Here is a 19,325-nt window from a genome sequence, read left to right on the forward strand (position 1 = left end):
GAGTTTTTTTTTTTTTTTTTTTTTTTTTAATGCATTCATAATGTAGTTTATTGGTATATTTAGCTGTTTTTTTGTGTGTGGGAATATGTGTCTGAACCGTTTGTCAAGAGCATTGTTAAAAAAAAAATGTTTTTTTAAGTTAGTGTTTTATAGCATTTAAGCTAGCAGACATTTGCTATGTAAGTTAGCCATTGTTCTTTTGTCAATCCTTATTTATTTTTTTATACCGTTTGAAGCTCAGCTCAGGTATTTTAATTTTTCATGTTCTTTATCCAATTACTCGATTATTCGAACTAACTAGTTCATCAATTAATCGACTACTAAAATAATCAATAGCTGCAGCCCTAATATTTCAAATTAATAATTTCAACAATCTCGCAACTAGCCTTTGTGGCGTTCTCTTTCGACTCTCGGGCTCTTGTGAAATACCGCTGTTATATGTAATGTAATAATGGAATAAGGCTGCTGTAAAATTAAACTAGCTTCAAGTTGCTTCAATTTCTCGCTTCTTCCCTGTAATCTTTTCGTACATGTCAGCGTGTCTTGTTTGGTAATATTGCCTCTGGTAATATCGCCTAACATTGAACTATATAAAAACAGTGTACTGTCTCTTTGAAAATGAGGCAGACACAGCTGTTAAGTATTTTAGTGAAGAAATATTCCAATTTCCACCTATCCCTGAAGCGTCAGCCGTCACAGTCAACAGTTTTTGTTGATTGTCGCCATTTTAGAAAATTGGGAGTAAAGGGTCACACGGGGTAATGTTGCTTAGAGTGCTGCTGCCTTTTGGTGGGTAAATGAGGAGCAGCATTTAGTGTGTAAGCTACTTCATATGCTGGTAGTAGTACTTCTGACCAATATATTAAGTCTATGCGGGCTAGATGTTAATGATTATTATGACAGAGGCTGGGGGCCAGATGAAATTTGACCGAGGGCCGCATGTGGCCCCCGGGCCAGACTTTGGACATGTCTGCCATAAAGCTTTTCAGCAGATGGAAGCAGCAGCACACGCCTGTGCACGGTGGCTCTGGATGTTTCTACTCCAGACTCAGTCCACGGTTTCTACAGCTCCCCCAAGGTCTGGAATCTGCCCTTCTCCACAATCTTTCTCAGGGTGCGGTCACCTCTTCTGGTTGTGCAGGGTTTCCTGCCAAACTTTTTCCTTCCCACAGACTTCCCACTGAGGTGCCTTGATACAGCACTCTGGGAACAGCCTATTTGCTCAGAAATTTCTTTCTGGGTCTTAGCCTCTTGCTTGAGGGTGTCAATGATGGCCTTCTGGACAGCAGTCAGGTCGGCGTTCTTGCCCATGATTGCGGTTTTGAGTAATGAACCAGGCTGGGAGTTTTTAAAAGCCTCAGGAATCTTTCGCCGGGGTTTTGAGTTAATTCGTTGATTCAGATGATTAGGTTAGTAGCTTCTTTAGAGTACCTTTTAATGATAAGCTTTTTTTTGAGATAGGGATTTTTGTTTTTTCTTGACTTTTTTTTGCCAAAATCATCAATATTAAAACAATAAAAGGCTTGAACTACTTCAGTTGTATGTAATGAATATAAAATATATGTAAGTCTAATGTTTATCAGTCCATTACAGAAAATAATGAACTTTATCACAATATGCTCATTTTTTGAGAAGGACTAGGAGATGCACTTAAATATTTTCAGTTACTGATCAACATTTTATTGAAGTCGGAATTCTTTGCTTAACTATGTTTCCTTTTTCCATTTTCCTCTAATGGTTCATGGGTTCATAACCAATATCGGTTTTAGGGGTGAGGCCACAAGGGCACTGGCCCCACTTCTAATTTGAAGGGCCCCTGAAGTGCCCCTGTTTCCATTTTAGCACAAAGCATGGCAATCGGCGAATCCATCTTTTCTGAAGTGAGAGAATGAGCTAATATTGTTTCTATAGTATGTTGAATATTAATTCTGCTTTTTGTGTTTAAAATGGCTTTTCATAAAAGTGATTAAAAATATTATTCCATGTATTGTATCCTTACTTGCACACAGCATGATTAAATACACATTTTTATATATATAATTTATAACCTTAAACTTCTGTGAAGTAGGCCTCCCGTCAGATGCGAGTTACTACAAAAATTATGTCAATCCTTTGTTCTACGTTTGTGCTGTAAAAGGTTTTGTTTGTGCTACTATCGTTTTTGCGATATTTTCAATTCTTTTATAGGTCAATCTGAGATCAACCAGCCCCCAATTTTGATTAAAAATGGTTAAAAATTGTTCTAATCGTTTATGCTTCGTTTGTGCATCCGAGTGGGATGAGTTCGACTTCCCACCTACATTGAATGCAGCATTAGGATATGGAATGGCAACGAGTGACGTCATCACTCGAAATTAATATCTTAATATATATGAATCGATCGTAGCACAAAGGACATTTTTACAGCAAGAACTAGCACAAACCTAGCACAAATGAATGGCATCGTTGCAGTTCCGTTCAGCCGTAGATGGGGGTGCTGCGAGATGTCATTACTACAAATTAAAAGCATAATATTTACAAAACCATTGTGGCACAAACAAAACTTTTTACAGCACAAACAAAGCACAAACAATAAAATACAGAGTAGCTAATCCTAAGGGTAAAGTTTATGTTTTTGCAAATAGTGTAAATATATAAAAATCACCATTACCAATGTACACGTGCTGAGTGTTACCTGTAACAATTGTCTTTCACTGGTATGCGATCTCCTGATTGGTCGATAGGGGAGTGGAGCAAGTTGAGACAGGATGCCAAAGACTGACTGGAGTCCTGCCTAGAAACTGTGAAAAGATAAACACAAAAGTTTAAAATATGTTGTTTATTAACTACAACATATTCAAGCCTTTCACCTCGTCGGTACAATTTCTAAATCAGTTTGCGCTCATATGAAGTATGCGAAATGGAGTTTATCTGACTGTTCCACCCTCTGTGCCCAAGCAAAGGAGGTATAAAGCCGGAGTTATGCTTCTGTGTTACGGTGACGGCGAAGCTACTATGGCGTCAACGAGCATTCGATAGTTCTGCGGCAAGGGACTGCGTTGCTCTGTATTTCACTGCCATGCCACTAGAGGGGTGTGGTGTTGTGTTTGTACAGTTTGGGGGGAACTCTTGTCGACTTCCTCTAGTTTTTTTCCGGTTCCACAATAACCAACGGAGATGGAACACTTGAATGTAGATCTTCAGCTCATCAACATTGAACAACAAATGTTGATCATACTGTAATGTCCGTAACTATGCGTGGGTCCTTTAAGAGGCGATCAGACTGGGGAATGGTTACATAGCAGGAAGCGAGTGGAAAGAACGGAAAGTTAGCGAAAGTTAGCGGTTGTTGCGGCAGCCCGCTATTATTTTGTTATTTTATTGTTGCCACAATAAAGTGGGGAAAGCCATCATCAACTGTTATCCTTATCCCCCCCCATCCGTTATCATAAAACCACCAAGGGACTCTCAATCAGTAATGATGTATCAAGTGAGTGAACTGTTATTGAATATTAAAGATCAAAACAACTCTTTTGACACCAATGTATCAGCAGCTACTAGTAAAAACAAATTTAAATTGCTGTAATTGAAGACGAGACTGATTTAATGTCATTTTATTTAGTTTTATTCTGCAAGTGTTGATGTCATGAGCAGCTGAATAAAGTCAGCAAACCTCACGGACTTCTGTCATTTTGGAGCTTCGCTCTATGTCTAGCTAGGACTTAGCTAGCAGTACAATGACTTATAGTACATGTTTTTTGATAGTGTTTTTATTATTATTATTATTTAGAAGGTGTTTTGAGGTACTTTAAGGGTTGATTCCGATTTACACCAAAATCCGGGTTCCATCGCCGGCGCAGAAACGTAACTCGTTCGTAAACCGGGGATTACCTGTACTCCCATCGTGGTTGTTCATTATGTTTTATTTATCAACCATTTATTAACTCAACCATACCACAATTGGACCTTACCCAGGCCAAAGCAGGACTCTCACATATAACACAGTACATCTCATGAACAACGAGATTTTTGTCTTTTTCATTTTAAGTGGGCCAAATTAAATATATTAAAATAACCCAATGAAAAGTGCTGCTGTAATTAGATTTTTTTACAGAGCCAGGTAAGGTATTCATGATGCAACTATAGCCCCTTTCACATACTCCGAAACACCGGGAATATCGCGGGAGTTAACCGTGCAGGAGTTGTGTGGGAAAACAATTTCCCGTGTCGACTGACACGGAGATTACGCGGACATTTCACAGGTGTCTCTTTGGGCGGTCTCGGGCCTGCAAATCAAGGTAATTGATCGGGCTTGTGCCGGGTCGGGCTTTAATACCCGCGGACCCGGGTCGGGTCGGGCTGGATTTTTTAGGCCCGATCTTACCTCTAGCTTAAATACAGTCTTGATGACCTTAAATTAGCTCCAGTTACGATGGTGGGAACGCTCCCCCTGGAACAAAATGCGATTTGACCAACCAACATTGTGACAGCCGATGCTGACCAAAAATGACATAATGTCCGGGTTATAAAATCACGCCAGCAGCCCTCCCCACACAGAGAGCGCCAGTGGGCAACACGGGACAAGTCTGTGAATGCATCCAACCAGCTTCATTCTCGGGACATCTTTTCATGCATGAAAGTAATGACGTGAGTAAATCCCACGTCACCTTATACAGGAATTTCCCGATATGTGTGTGAAAAGGGCTTAAGATGCAAGGTTTTGAACAGGTGTGATACTGGTGCATGGCCACAGCTTACACATCTGATGCTGCTCACAGTGGTCTCAGAGAGCTTGAGTGTGTCTGCTCAGACACATGAAAAATTAGAGGGAAAATGGCTGGTAATACCCAGAAAAACATATTAAACCCTAAAGAACAGACACTCAATACCCAATTTTGTTCATGTGGTCAGTTGGTTACTCAGGAATGCACAGATTCATACTGCGTAAGTATTAGGGGGAAAAAAACAGAAACCTATGTGTAGACATTCAAAAACACAAAACAGCAAACACCTCAATTCAAGACTCAGCTGTTTACCTACACCTAAAAGAGAAAAGCACTCTTTTGAGTACACGTACATTCTGGACAGAGAAGACATTCTTTGAAAAAGGAGAAAGTAGGACGATAAAGAGCAAGTAAGGTTGTGTTTGAGTGCACTGACAGAGTTCATGACTGAATAAAACAGATGACGTCACTGATGATGAAGTCGACTATCCTATCATTACATCAATTATTAGAAAAAAATCTCAAGTCATTCAACCCCCTATTCCCTTCCTCCCTACAGAATATCGCCATGAGTTCCATTCTCTATTCTATGGTTATTACCCCATACATCTAACGATGCAAAGTTGAAGCGGACGCACACAGACATCAGAAGCCCAACACTATTGGTTATAAATTGCAATGAAATGCCTTGCTCTTTAATAAAAGACTTCAAAGAGCCTCTTGAGAAAGGTTAAAATAAAAAGAACTGCAGCTATGTGGCGACGTGGGGCGCCATGTGAGGCCAGGTCTGTGTGTTTATCCCTGCAAAAACTTTTTACTCTATCGCAATAATTCAAGCACTTAATTTCGTACTAAAGTCTGTACACCATTAGGGCCGATGACTAAGCATCCGCGCGCGTGTGTGTTTTATTAATGATGGTGGCTTCTCTGGCGCGACATTAGCCAGTGTCCTCTGAGATCTGTGTAAGCGATGTTCAAAAAACACACATACCCATCGTTGTTGTTTACAAAATCCTCAAGCAAGTTTTAACCTGGCTTACTTTATCACTCTTTAAAACAGCTATGAACAATTATCTACCTATCCTTCGGCAATGCTACTTGTCCTCGGAATGGTCACCAGTGAGTTTGAGCCTGTTCCAGCTGTTAGCAGTTAATTGCACAAACAAATCAAAAGGGGAAAAAACATGCACATTAACACTGTACATGTGGATAATTTAGAAGCCTCAATTGAACTAAAATGCATATTTTGCAATGTGAGAGGAATCCACAGTGCAGGGAGAATAACCCACTCAAGCCCAGGGTAGAAATATCTCAAGATTATCATGCACGACCTATGGACCTTGGAACAGGAATGTTAACAAAGCGACATTGAGACAACTAGAACAGCATTCTTTCTCCCAGTTAGAATTCTATAGGAAATTCAATAATTAATTATCTGTATTAAGGATGCACCGAAATGAAAATTGAGCAAACAGAGGGTGAAAACCAGTAATTTTTCAAGATATGTATATGGCGGAAAACACAAACAAGATTGAAAAAGCAGTTTCTGCTCTTGTACTCCTCTTTAAAAGAAAATGCTGTATTTTAAGCCAAAACAACAGTTGCGTTTGATAGAACAATATGTCTATATGCTGCCATAGTAGATTCATGGCGCATTAAGCCCACAAACTATTTTTAATTTGTCCATATTACCCCGGAAACCCCCGTTTACAGATGTCGCGCAACCATTTTTGTTTCAACCAAACCATAAAACAAAGTTAATTATAGTTATTATTCAAATTGACTGCCATTTTTAGCTTAGAATCATTAATTGATGTCTAATATTTCGTTTTAAAAAATTAATTAAAAAAATAAAATAAAAAAATAAACGGCTTTTAAAAAATTATTCACTCGCATATTTTAAACTTTTAAACAAATTATGTCACAATGAAAAAAATGCCGTATGTAAAAAAAGTCACGGATATCTACCTCATAACTATTGCTTAATTGTTTTTTTTTTTTTTAGTTACTGTCGCATTTTCTTCGATATGTTAGATGATAAATAATCGATCCAAACAAAGAAAAATTGGAGAGAAAAAAAAAAACGTTTAAAAGGGTAAATATTTGAAAAAGAAAATCTCGACCACTCCTTGATGTCTGCGATTTTTGCAACGCGACCCTTGTTATATTACCATGTTTCACCCATAAAATCCCCCAAAAATCTGGCCGTGGCCATTCACAGCTGTGTCTTGACACTCAGCGATACATGCTACATGGCGTTTTTGGATTGAAACACGTACACGATAATATCTCGTTAAAGTCATGGGGTCTTTAATTCTGCCCTTGCGTGCTCTCACTTCCAGATAAGGTTTGGCTGTTTTTTTTTTTTTTTAAATGCCCTCCAGTTCAAAATTTTTCTTTCCCCAGAAAATTGAGATTTTAAGCTTTCCAATGATGTATCACACATGCAAATCAGACAATTACGAAATTTGGCCAAATTGGGGGTCTCAGAGCGGAACTTCAAGGCACCTGAGTGTTTTCCGCCATATTTTTTGGAAAATATAAAATACAATCAAGCCAATTAATATTCTGTATTTTTTTCAGAGATTTGTTTTATTTTTTAATATGAATTTTCACTGCTAATAATTAGAAAAATACGTCTTTGATAATATTTGGTCATGACATTTCAACAAAGTATAACAGAAACTAGGTCTGCAGGCAGGATTGAACAGGCCCTCGCAGTTTGGCGCAACTAGGACAGCACGCAGCTCAGAGTGGTGACATATCATCCCCCTCTCATCATCCCATGGGAAACTAACATGTGGTTGAAACTCACCTCTTTTGTGTTGTAAGCATGCCTCACAGATATGTTTTTGTATATCCTGAGTTGAGAAATACATTTACACACCTAGGTGGAAAAAAAACCCTATTGAAGAGGGTCCTTCCAAAAAGGGAGGTGCTACTGAGCTGTGCAGCCACACCTTTATTCAAGACCAAAATAAATCTTCTAACTGGGCCAATTCGACCATGTGTGCCAAATTTCGTGGCTCTGTTAGCTGCCTGAGTCCCTGAAGAAATCACCTTCCTTATAATGGCGAACAAAGGGTCGTCATAGCAACAGACAGAGATATGTGGACATGGGCCTTAAAATGTAATATTACAAAAGGTCTTGTAAAGACACTAACCAACTTGAAAGGAACTGAACATGTTTAAGTAAAATGAATGACCTTCTGTGGCCAGTAGTTGGCGCTGTTGTGTTGATGCAAATGACCCCTACAGGATCTTTCAGGGGTCATCAGGTACGGGATGTTTGACGCTGATATGTTGTATATTGTTGACAAGTTATGACTGTTTTAAATTTATGGTGAGACAAAATGGCGATGGTCTTTTTCACTTTCCTGTTTGGACCCCTCTGCTTCAACAAAATCTCAATATCTTTCTTCAGGCACCTGAACAAATGTCTTAAGGCTCCTCTGACGAAGGTTTGAGGTCATTTGATTTCCACCCCCCCCCCCCCCCAGCCAGTCTAGTTAAAAATAAATAAATAAATAAATAAAAAAGGCATTTCCTGCTCCCACCAGGGGGTGCAAGGCCTAATGGGTACTATTTCAATCCAGTCATGTTCGGGCTAGAATACCTCTCAAACATGCCAGATATGAAAAAGTATTAGTATTAGTATTAGTATTAGTAGTAGTTTGTATCAGGCGGTTAACAGTCATTTACTGAATTTGGCGTGTTGCCTGTGAATGAAAACTAACCATTTTGATAACTTTAGATCTCATATGTCTCATGAACAGTCTCCCCAATTTTGAGGAGGATCCAACTAACTTCCTAGGCAGCAATGTCTCGAATGTGCACCCTGAAAACTAAACTTTCTAAAATTTAAATTTCTAAATTTCTAAACTAAAATTTCAAATTCAATCCAAAATTCCCAATTTCCTGTTGGGTTTGGATATGGGTCCAAGAAACCTTTTGGTGCAGTTTTGCACAATGCATGGACTCCCCAATTTTCATCGCTATACATTGAAAAAAATCTAATGGGAGAGGCCTTTTCGAAAAATTCAAGGGGGTGATGTTGACTCATTTTGTTACGGTTAAAATTAAAGGGCAACTGAAGAGCTTTTCAGATTTCGCTCTTAAGTGTTTTACTCAGTTGAATTGTATTAAATGCGTCATTCGCTCTCTCAAAAAGTCACATAAAAAAAATAATAATAATAATTGACCGCGTAGTTTTTGAGTTATGGCCATAGCAACACCATAGCAACGAGGGACGCGCCGTCCTGCCGACCCCTACCTCATGACGTAACTTCCAGGAAGCCTCGCCACCACTCTGAACGCGGAAATATAGCACCACGCTATCCTCGCCATATATTGCATACATTTTCTGGGTTTTACTCGCGGGATTCGTCATGCCATCTCGATGTGTAGCGATGAATTACTCACAGGAAGAGTCGAGACTCTAGGAGTGGTCCCAAAAAAACTTCTCCAGCAAAGGTTTGGACCGTTTTTGTTAGCATGCTTACAGGTCCCCAATCGGCTCATTATTTTCATCATTTCAGCCAAGACAGCTTTGAAAACCTACAACAATGCAACCTTGGTTTTGCAAAGACGTAAGTAGAACAATAATGGCTTTTTTTGATAAACGAGGGGGGACTCCTACTGCCTGTTTGTTGAAGTGCGACATTTTTTTTTTTTTTGCTGTTGGCCTGTCATAAGTAGATAGGTTGGGTGACGTCGTCTACTCGTGTGATTTTATTACTATATCAATAGGTGTTATGTAAATTCAAATGTCCCCAGCACCAAATAGGTCCTTGGCTCGTTTTTTATACTTTAACATCAAGGTCTGCCTATTTGAAGAGGGAACAATAGCATCAAATAGATGCTGCTATGACTGGGGCATTATTATTTGATCACCAAGAAATTATTATTAAATTAAAATTAGGATTCATCCAATATTTTCATGCTGCTGTGATTTTTTTTTTTCTCCAGGAAGCCAAACATAAAAAATTAAGTGGCGGAAACCCTCAACACGATGAAAAAAGCATTGCAAGTCAATTGCCACCCAGTTTCCCAAAATCAAGAGAGAGTGGGTCGAGTCATATGATGACCGAAGTGATGCGGTGTCCAGCGATGATGACTGAAGAGATCCTATGAGGCCTGCCAGATGCTGAATTTCTTCCGTCTGCGACATCAGATGACGATGATTTAGGAGAAATAAATGTAGCAAATTTTGATGACATGAAATCAGAAACTAGTCATATATACAGTACACATTTTTAAAAAGAAAAATCAAGTTACCTTCATATTTTAATGATAATGCATTATCTTTGTATAGAGAACACTTCATGCTACAGAAAAGAGTAAATACATATACATAAATCTGGTATCATTTATTATTGTGGCCTATTAAATATTTTTTCAGAATGTAATATAATTACAATATATTATATACCAATAGAATACATTAAACAGTCAACAAAATGTGTCAATGTTGTTAACAATTTATGGTTTTATTTTTTTAATGTAATTCATGCCCCTGTCAGTGCTTCAGCCTCCTCAAGTTTGGCTCTCACGTCTGGGATCTCCTGATGACACAGGCATACTCTTGGAAGGGTACAGCAACACCTGGAAAATAAAATGGTTTTGTCATTTATTTTGAAATATCAATAACATATTCATTTAGCCACATTTGGGCTAGCTTTATCATATTTAGATCGGTAGGAGCTGTCCCATTACCTAATATCCAGTTTTAGCTATGTGTAGAGCATTTATTTAGCCACATTTGGGCTAGCTTTATCATATTTAGATCGGTAGGAGCTGTCCCATTACCTAATATCCAGTTTTAGCTATGTGTACAGCATTTATTTAGCCACATTTGGGCTAGCTTTATCATATTTAGATCGGTAGGAGCTGTCCCATTACCTAATATCCAGTTTTAGCTATGTGTAGAGCATTCATTTAGCCACATTTGGGCTAGCTTTATCATATTTAGATTGGTAGGAGCTGTCCCATTACCTAATATCCAGTTTTAGCTATGTGTAGAGCATGGAAAAAATATACAACCATGTAATCGCATTCTGATTAAAAAATCACGATGCTGGACTTACCACTCACTCTCCCGTTCGTGAAGTGTCGAGCTTTCAATTGGCGTCATGACGCCATCTGCTGTGTCAAGTAAATCGCCGTCATCTGACGCCTCAGGTTCAAACATGTAGGGATTAATTGTAGTTCATCTTTCCTGGGAGCCTTTGCCATCGGTAGCGTCACGAAAGAGCGATCCTGAATGGTTACCTTTGGTGGAAATATCACTGACATCGTTGTTGCTGCTATACTAGCTGTGGGTAGTCTTCTGTTGCCTACGTCACACTTCCGGGTTTGCGAAGGGACCATTAACGGAGTGCAAAAAAACTAAAAAAACGCAAATTATCCTTACAATTACGTGTTGATAATGTCATGGTTGTTTTGATGAACTTGTCCCAAGTTTATATTCATAAAATTACACCAAAATCTGGAAAGGTCTTCAGTTGCCCTTTAAACACAAAATGAAATGGTTAACTTGACAGGGCTCCAGACTTACATTTATCACTAGAAGCACAGTGGCCCCTAACTTAAAATGTTAGGGGTGCAAGCAGAAGATTCATGGGTACACGCTGCAAATCGACATGGAAAGTTTTCCTGTAATTTTTACTGTTTAACCTATAAATACATTCATAATAAATGCATAAAACTACAAACGTATTAATTTATATATATATATGAACTGCAGAAATGCCAATTCTACTTCTTGGGGTGAAGTGGCAGGGTCTGTTTTGTTTTTCATTTTAATGAAAAGTAGCTTTTCTGCTTTACACTGATGTCTAATCCTCCACTCACCATGAACATGAGCTGCAGAACTGTGGCTGACAGGTAAGACTGCTTCTTTATTCCCACATCCAGGTATTGCTCTTTACAATGTGGGTCAAATGAAGTCTGTACAAAATACACAGGCTCCGAATAACCTCAGTGAAACGTGTGATGACACACTCCTATAGTTTCATTTTCATTGTTTTAACTTTTTGGTCTGTCAACTTATTTGGGATGCATTAGCTGTTTAAATGGGCCAAGAGGAGTGAAGATCGACTGTTGGAAAATGAATGTCACAGAGAGCTTGTCATCTCCACAGTACTATTTGGAGCCAAGACACTTTTGTGAGAGCACATAATATGTGCTGTTCCACTGTAAATGCAAATAGCAGCGCCAAGTCAACACAGCCTCATTCATATTGCCTCTTGTAGCTATTTGCTTGTGCCAACGCAACTTAATTCATAATGTAATGTAATGTTATTTTGGTTAAAAAAAAGTTTCAGAACAAAATCAACTAATTTTTAGTTACATTTTCGCAGAAAATTTTCAGCCTCCAACTTTTCAGTGCATCTCTAATCTGTATGATTACATATTATGATAAAGTACCGAATTGGCCCGAATATAAGAGGGCCCTGATTATAAGACGACCCCCTCTTTTTCAGACTCAAGTTTGGGAAAAAAAAAAAAAAAGAGAGACTTTTTGAACACCAAATTAATATTTATACAGAAAATAATTACAGTACATCTGAAACAAATGATTATAACAATATATTTGAGAGAAAAAACATGTTATTTTGCCTCATTCAAATCTTAATATTTGAACATTTAAATACGTAAACTAAAGTGCAATCACATTTGTAAATGAATGGCTTCTGGTTTTTGAAATTTAAATAAACCAATTTATTGTGATAAAACAACAAAATTGCAATAACTGCATTAACCATCAAAGTGAGGTCTAACTAACTGTAGTCTTGAAAGAAATCTGAATAAGGAAAAACCTTGCAATAAAATCATGCAAACTGGTTAAACTTGAGAGTAGCTGATATCTGTCATGACAGAACATTTCTCCTCAAGTTCAGCATTCTCTTAATTGATATCTGACACCATCTAGCATCGGGAATGGGTATAATGTCTAGACCCCGAATATAAGATGACTCCCACTTTTTCCAGTCTTATTTCAATGCAAAAAATATCATCTTAAAATTCGGGCCAATACGGTAAATGATTAAGTCTTGTAGTATTGGCATTTTAAATTGAAAAAAAAAACGAACAAAAAAACACAGTTACAGAAAAATTCATTAAATTTCATAAAAGCACACTGAGGACCACTGTGAGCAACACCAGATGTGTACGCTGTGGCCACACACCAGTATCACACCTGTTCAAAACCTTGGATCATCGCAAGCTACATGGCTTATTAAAAGAATTAAAATACAGAAACAATTTGCATTAGTTTAAAAAAACAAAGTAAAATCTCACTCAGTTTCACTGATTGTTCTTCCATTTCCATATACTGTACTATAATAGCCATTCCACCTTCAAAGAACCACATTTCTTTTTTTAATGTTGGCTTGATCGCTGCCCGTTCCTTTCGCCATGTTAAGGGGTTAGCAATCGCGTCTCTACTCTGCTGCACTGTTTTTGGCTAGTTAACCTGAAAGGCACCTATGGGCTGCATAGCGTAAGTGAAGTTAACTGTGTCACATTTTTAGCTAGACACCTGTTGCTCATTGAGTTACATTGCAATATGGTACAGAAAATTTTGTTGGTCTAATTAACTAGATCACATCAGTTCTAAAATTAGATATTAATTAATACTGTAGTGCTTGCAAAAATTGGCAACGTAATGTTGCTTCCATATCATATATTCCAAATCAGCAGAGGAGTCTAGCTCATTTTTCACTCTTTATTTTTCTCCGCACCCACCCAGGTCATGCATCTCCCACAACTGTATACAATGGAGGTGTAGTACCCACCAGTGGGAGCGTTGTGTTGCCGTATGGAATGCACCAATAAGAGCGCCGCGTTGGTGTATGAACGCACCAATGGGAGCGTAGTGTTGACGCATCGAACGCACAAATAGGAGTGCAGTGCTGCGGCGCTGACAGTAGTCCTTGTGACACTACAATACTTTTTTTTTTTTTGTTTTTGTGCGCTGCATCGATTTTCTTGTACGCTAACTTTGTGCAAGCAGTGCGCCATTACGCACGCGCGCAGCTTAGAGGGAACATTGGCGGTCTCGTTTTTATTGTTTCTACAGGCTTTTAACAATCAAATGAAATTTAATATACCATAATTTTCGCACTATAAGGCCCACCTGACTAAGCCGCCACCCACCAAACATGACACGAAAACGGCATTTGCTCATAGACAAGCCGCACTGGACTATAAGCCGCAGCTGTCCTCACTATATTATTGGATATTCATACCAAAAGATATTAACCGGTAACACTTTATTTGACAGCGACATCATAAGACAAGTTAACAAATATACATAAAGCATTGGAAGAACACTAAGACCAAATGAACCACCATGAAGCATTGCTTCAAGAAGCTTCATTTGGCCATGACTGTCAGTCTACATTGCATTGCAGCGCTACAGATGTAAATAATCTAAATTCACATTCCGTGCTAATTATTTCTTCAGTTACTGTTCCAGTTGTTTCACTAATTGCTTGTTATGGTATTTGGTAACGCTTTATTTGACAGTAGCGCCATAAGATTGTCATTTGACAATCATAATTATGATATCATACTGTCATGAGCATTAATGAATGTTCATAACAGATGTCATTTAGCGTTATCCTGCAAATTATCTCCTTTTTGAAAAGATGTAAAAGATCTGAGCTGGACATAAATGGAGTTAGTGACATAATTTGCCAGACGACACTTAATGACATCTGTCATAAGCCTTCAGTAATGCTCATTATAGTGTCATGTCATAGTTATGACTGTCTTATGACAGTCTATGACGCCGCTGTCAAATAAAATGTTACATATTAACTCAAATAAGTTAACAAATAAGCCGCACTGGACTATTAGTTGCTGGATTCATCATGAAGGAAAAAAGTAGCAGCTTATAGTCCAGAAATTACGGTATTGATTGTTGGGCTGCAGATGTCAATTGTTTTAGTAGTCAATTAATCAATGCACTAGTTAGTTCGAATAATTGAGTAATCGGGTAAGGGCCATAAAAATTTAAATAGCTGACCAGAGCCTCAAACGGTATGAAAAAATAAATATATGAGGAGCTAAGTACAACAACAGAATAATTGGCGAGCTTACATAGCAAAAGTCTGCTAGTTTAAATGCTATAAAATGCTAACTTTTTTTATTTATTTATTTTTTTACAAGGCTCTTAATAAATGGTTCAAACACATATTCACACAATAAACGGCTAAATATAACTATAAACTAAATTACTAATGCATTAAAAAAACTTAGCTTATGTTGGTCTTAACAGGAAGCAGCTGAATTCAGCCATGTGAAATGAGTTGTATCATATTTACTGTTGCCACTAGAGGGCAGTGTATCCACCCAAATCAATAAAACTAATTGCAAACACTTTCAAAACAAACCTTTACAACGGCACTTTAATGAAACGAATACTCGAAGCAGCAAAATTTAAATCGAATCTTTTTTCTAATCGAATTACTCGAGTGAATCCATTAATCGTTGCAGCACAAATTAATTGTATTATTAAATTAATTAATTCCAAGGTATATTACCATACCTTTGCTTTTTCTGTAATGACGCCACTACCAGCAACCCTGTGTTGTGCGGGTGACACCTCCTTCACACATACACAATAAATGAGCTTGTCGACAGCGAGCTGCATGTTAAAAAAAATGTTGTGTCAAAAGGCCTTAACACATTCAGGTGAGGTGCGTTCACAGGCACAACTCATTTACAACTATATTCTCGCACTTTGCATCAGATTAAAAAAAAAAAAAAAAAACACTTGCCCCACTTGGCAGCATCGTACGAGTCAACACGCGTACCTCAAAAATCATTTCTCTAGCATGAGGCATGCTGTAAATGAGGCAACTATATCAAGGCTGTGTCGCATATGTTGAAAGATTGGGAGAGACTGTTTCACTGGAGGCACCAAAATTGATGTGAGGCGCATCAAAGAAAAATACCATAGGAGCACTGAGTGATATATGTGATCAAAACAGAATTCTCTTGGCTCTACCCGAAAAATATTGCGTTATTTACAACCAAAAGAAAAGTATGTAAAGTGTCCCAAAAGAAACAAATGAAAGTAATTGAACAAACCACTATCATCAAACCTTGTGAGACTTCAGCTCAGTGAGTTATAGAAAGGATCAACTACACAAGCATTTTTCAAAGTCTACAAAGGCTCAACAGTTGTATCTCCTAAGATTTGCCTGTGAGGTTATCCTGTACTAGTATAGTGAGTTGAGTGAGATTTTATTTTACAAGTCTCTGCAACAATTATTCTACTATCTTAGTGGGTTAAGCGTCATCACATACTATAGACCAGTGTTTTTCAACCGGTGTGCCACGGCACACGAGATCGTCAGGTGTGCCGCGAGAAATTATCTAATGTCACATTTATATAGATATAATATATATACAGTGAGGCAAATAAGTATTTAGTCAACCACGAATTGTGCAAGTTCTCCAACTTGAAAAGATTAGAGAGGCCTGTAATTGTCAACATGGGTAAACCTCAACCATGAGAGACACAATGTAGAAAAGAAAAAAAAACTGAAAATCCCATTGTTTGATTTTTAAAGATTTCCAAATTCGAGTGGAAAATAAGTATTTGGTCACCTACAAACAAGCAAGATTTCTGGCTGTCAAAGAGGTCTAACGTCTTCTAACGAGGTCAAACGAGACTCCACTCGTTACCTGTATTAATGGCACCTGTTTTAACTCATTATCGGTATAAAAGACACCTGTCCACAATTTTCAGTCAGTCAAACTCCAAACTCCACTATGGCCAACACCAAAGGTCTGTCGAAGGAAGACGATCTGCAATAAGTAAAACGCTTGGTGTAAAGAAATCAACTGTGGGAGCAATTATTAGAAAATGGAAGACATACAAGACCACTGATAGTCTCCCTCGATCTGGGGCTCCATGCAAGATCTCACCCCGTGCGGTCAAAATGATAACAAGAACGGTGAACAAAAAATCCCAGAACCACACGGCGGGACCTAGTGAATGACCTACAGAGAGCTTTGACCACAGTAACAAAGGCTACTATCAGTAACACAATGCGCCGCCAAGGACTCAAATCCTGCACTGCCAGACGTGTGCCCCTGCTGAAGCCAGTACACGTCCAGGCCCGTCTGCAGTTCGCTAGAGAGCATTTGGATGATCCAGAAGAGGACTTGCAGAATGTGTTATGGTCAAATGAAACCAAAATAGAACTTTTTGGTAGAAACACAGGTTCTCGTGTTTGGAGGAGATAGAATACTGAATTGCATCCGAAGAACACCATACCCACTGTGAAGCATGGGGGTGGAAACATCATGCTTTGGGGCTGTTTTTCTGCAAAGGGACCAGAACGACTGATCTGTGTAAAGGAAAAATGAATTGGGCCATGTATCGAGAGATTTTGAGTGAAAATCTCCTTCCATCAGCAAGGGCATTGAAGATGAGACGTGGCTGAGTCTTTCAGCATGACAATGATCCCAAACACACAGCCAGGGCAACAAAGGAGTGGCTTCGTAAGTAGCATTTCAAGGTCCTGGAATGGCCTAGCCAGTCTCCAGATCTCAACCCCATAGAAAATCTGTGGAGGGAGTTCAAAGTCTGTGTTGCCCAACGACAGCCACAAAACCTCACTGCTCTAAAGGAGATCTGCATTGAGGAATGGGCCAAAATACCAGCAACAGTGTGTGAAAAGCTTGTGAAGAGTTACAGAAAACGTCTGGCCTCCGTTATTACCAACAGAGGGTACATAACAAAGTATTGAGATGAACTTTTGGTATCGACCAAATACTTATTTTCCACCATGATTTGCAAATAAATTCTTTAAAAATGAAACAATGTGATTTTCTGTTTTTTTTTTTTTCCACATTCTGTTTCTCATGGTTGAGGTTAACCTATGTTGACAATTACAGGCCTCTCTAATATTTTCAAGTGGGAGAACTTGCACAATTCGTGGTTGACTAAATACTTATTTACCCCACTGTATTTGTCAGAAGTGGAAACACCAAAAAACAAAAGAAAAGTGAGCTAATAAAATGTGACTCCGCTTTTGGTGAGTCCGTTCTGTCCAAAAAAAAAGAGCAGTCTCAGAAATGAAACAGTTTGACATCAAGTTTTGAGCCAAAAACATGTCACTGCCCACAAACAATGGTCAATATACAGTGTGTTGGAGAGAGTTGTGTCAACTGCTCAGAAGCCACTCTGTACTGCAGGTTTAATGACGGTGAGGATTTAAGCATGGAACTTTACATTAATTTATATGGAAATATGATTTTAAAAAACAAAAATAGATAAATAAATAGCTACCGTAACGATGGCGTTGATCATCAGACAGGTCCAGATCCAACATGAGGTCATCTTCATCCAGCTCAGAAGAGCCCAAATTATTCAGGACGTCCTAAATAGAGAGAGACATAAAACAAATATTACTAATATGCTGTTTTTTTTTAATTAATTTTGTTTTTAAGGGTGCATCAATACAATTTAGAGCAGACTCATTCATTTTAAAAAATCTGGAAAGCCTCGGGACACAAATCACGCAAATTAAAATAGGTTAGACAGCAAATGCTACAAAAAGATGATGTGTCATTTATAGAAAAATTAAAAGCTCATATTATCTTCATTTGGGAAGAAACTTTCTTGCCTTTGAGACATGGAGAGAGATTTAGTGGCTCGGCATTATGACAGAACAGACGGGGGGGGGGGGTACTCATTGAGCTATAAGAGAGAAAGTGCCATTCATCCATCCATTTTTGGTAGTACATGTCATCAGCAAGTTTGAATATCTCAGATGACATTTGGGCGAGAGGCATGAGGCAAAATGAACTGCTTGCCAGCCTATCACGAGGCACAGATACACAAGCAACCATTCACACTCACATTTGCACCGAAGGACAAATTAAGAATCTTCAATGGAGCTAGCGTGCATGTTGAGAGAATGATGAAGGAGGGTGCATTGCAAGCAAACGAGACTCAAACCCAAAATCTGTCAACTTTAAGTCAGACATGCTGTAAAAATGACCACTAATACATTAACACAAGCAACCATTCATCTAACATGGATTATTTAAGCAATGTATATTTGCAATTAGCAGTTCATATAGTACAATCTAGGATGTTAAAATTTTACTGCAGTGCACTTACATAAAGCATGCTGTAATATTATTCTTTTAGAACACGCCTTGCATCCAATACTGTATTGCTATTTTAACGAATTAACGTCTGAGTCAGTCTGAAAATGTAAGGATTTGCCAGTTGCTTTAATAATAGAACAAAGGTCAATACTGCCATCTAACGTACAGGAGAGGAATCTCTACTGCAGACAAAAAAAAAATACACAAAATATGTCAAGCTGCTTTGAGACAGAGTTACTCCAGTTTCATGCACTTTAGACAAGATGAATGAAGATTAAATAATAATTGTAATAATAATAATAATAACGAACATGCCGCAATAATTACGTTAGTTAGTCCTTTTAAACATTTAACTTGACAAACGCTTTTAAACAAAAGAACTTTTAACAACTATTAAACACTATTTGCTGTATAAAAAAATTTTTTTTTTAAATCAAGTCAACACAATCATACACACTAGGGGTGTGACAAAATATCAAAATG

General features: G+C 38.1%; 1 protein-coding gene across 6 annotated transcripts in view; it reads right to left on the bottom strand.

Moving 5' to 3' along the window:
* Positions 1-19,325, bottom strand: part of ccser1 (coiled-coil serine-rich protein 1) — a 378,554-nt gene that overhangs the window by 308,634 nt on the left and 50,595 nt on the right. For all 6 annotated transcript variants that reach the window (XR_009062832.1, XM_057832960.1, XM_057832959.1 and 3 more), the window contains exons 5-6: positions 18,016-18,106; positions 2,675-2,780 (exon numbers count right to left, since the gene is read on the bottom strand). Coding sequence is in view for 5 of the 6 variants with exons in the window: in XM_057832960.1 (XP_057688943.1) it covers positions 2,675-2,780; positions 18,016-18,106 (197 nt within the window). In the remaining variant the exon portion in view is untranslated. The remainder of the gene's footprint in view (positions 1-2,674; positions 2,781-18,015; positions 18,107-19,325) is intronic.

This window comes from Corythoichthys intestinalis, chromosome 3 (genome assembly GCF_030265065.1).
Source record: "Corythoichthys intestinalis isolate RoL2023-P3 chromosome 3, ASM3026506v1, whole genome shotgun sequence".
NCBI classification, from domain to species: domain Eukaryota; kingdom Metazoa; phylum Chordata; class Actinopteri; order Syngnathiformes; family Syngnathidae; genus Corythoichthys; species Corythoichthys intestinalis.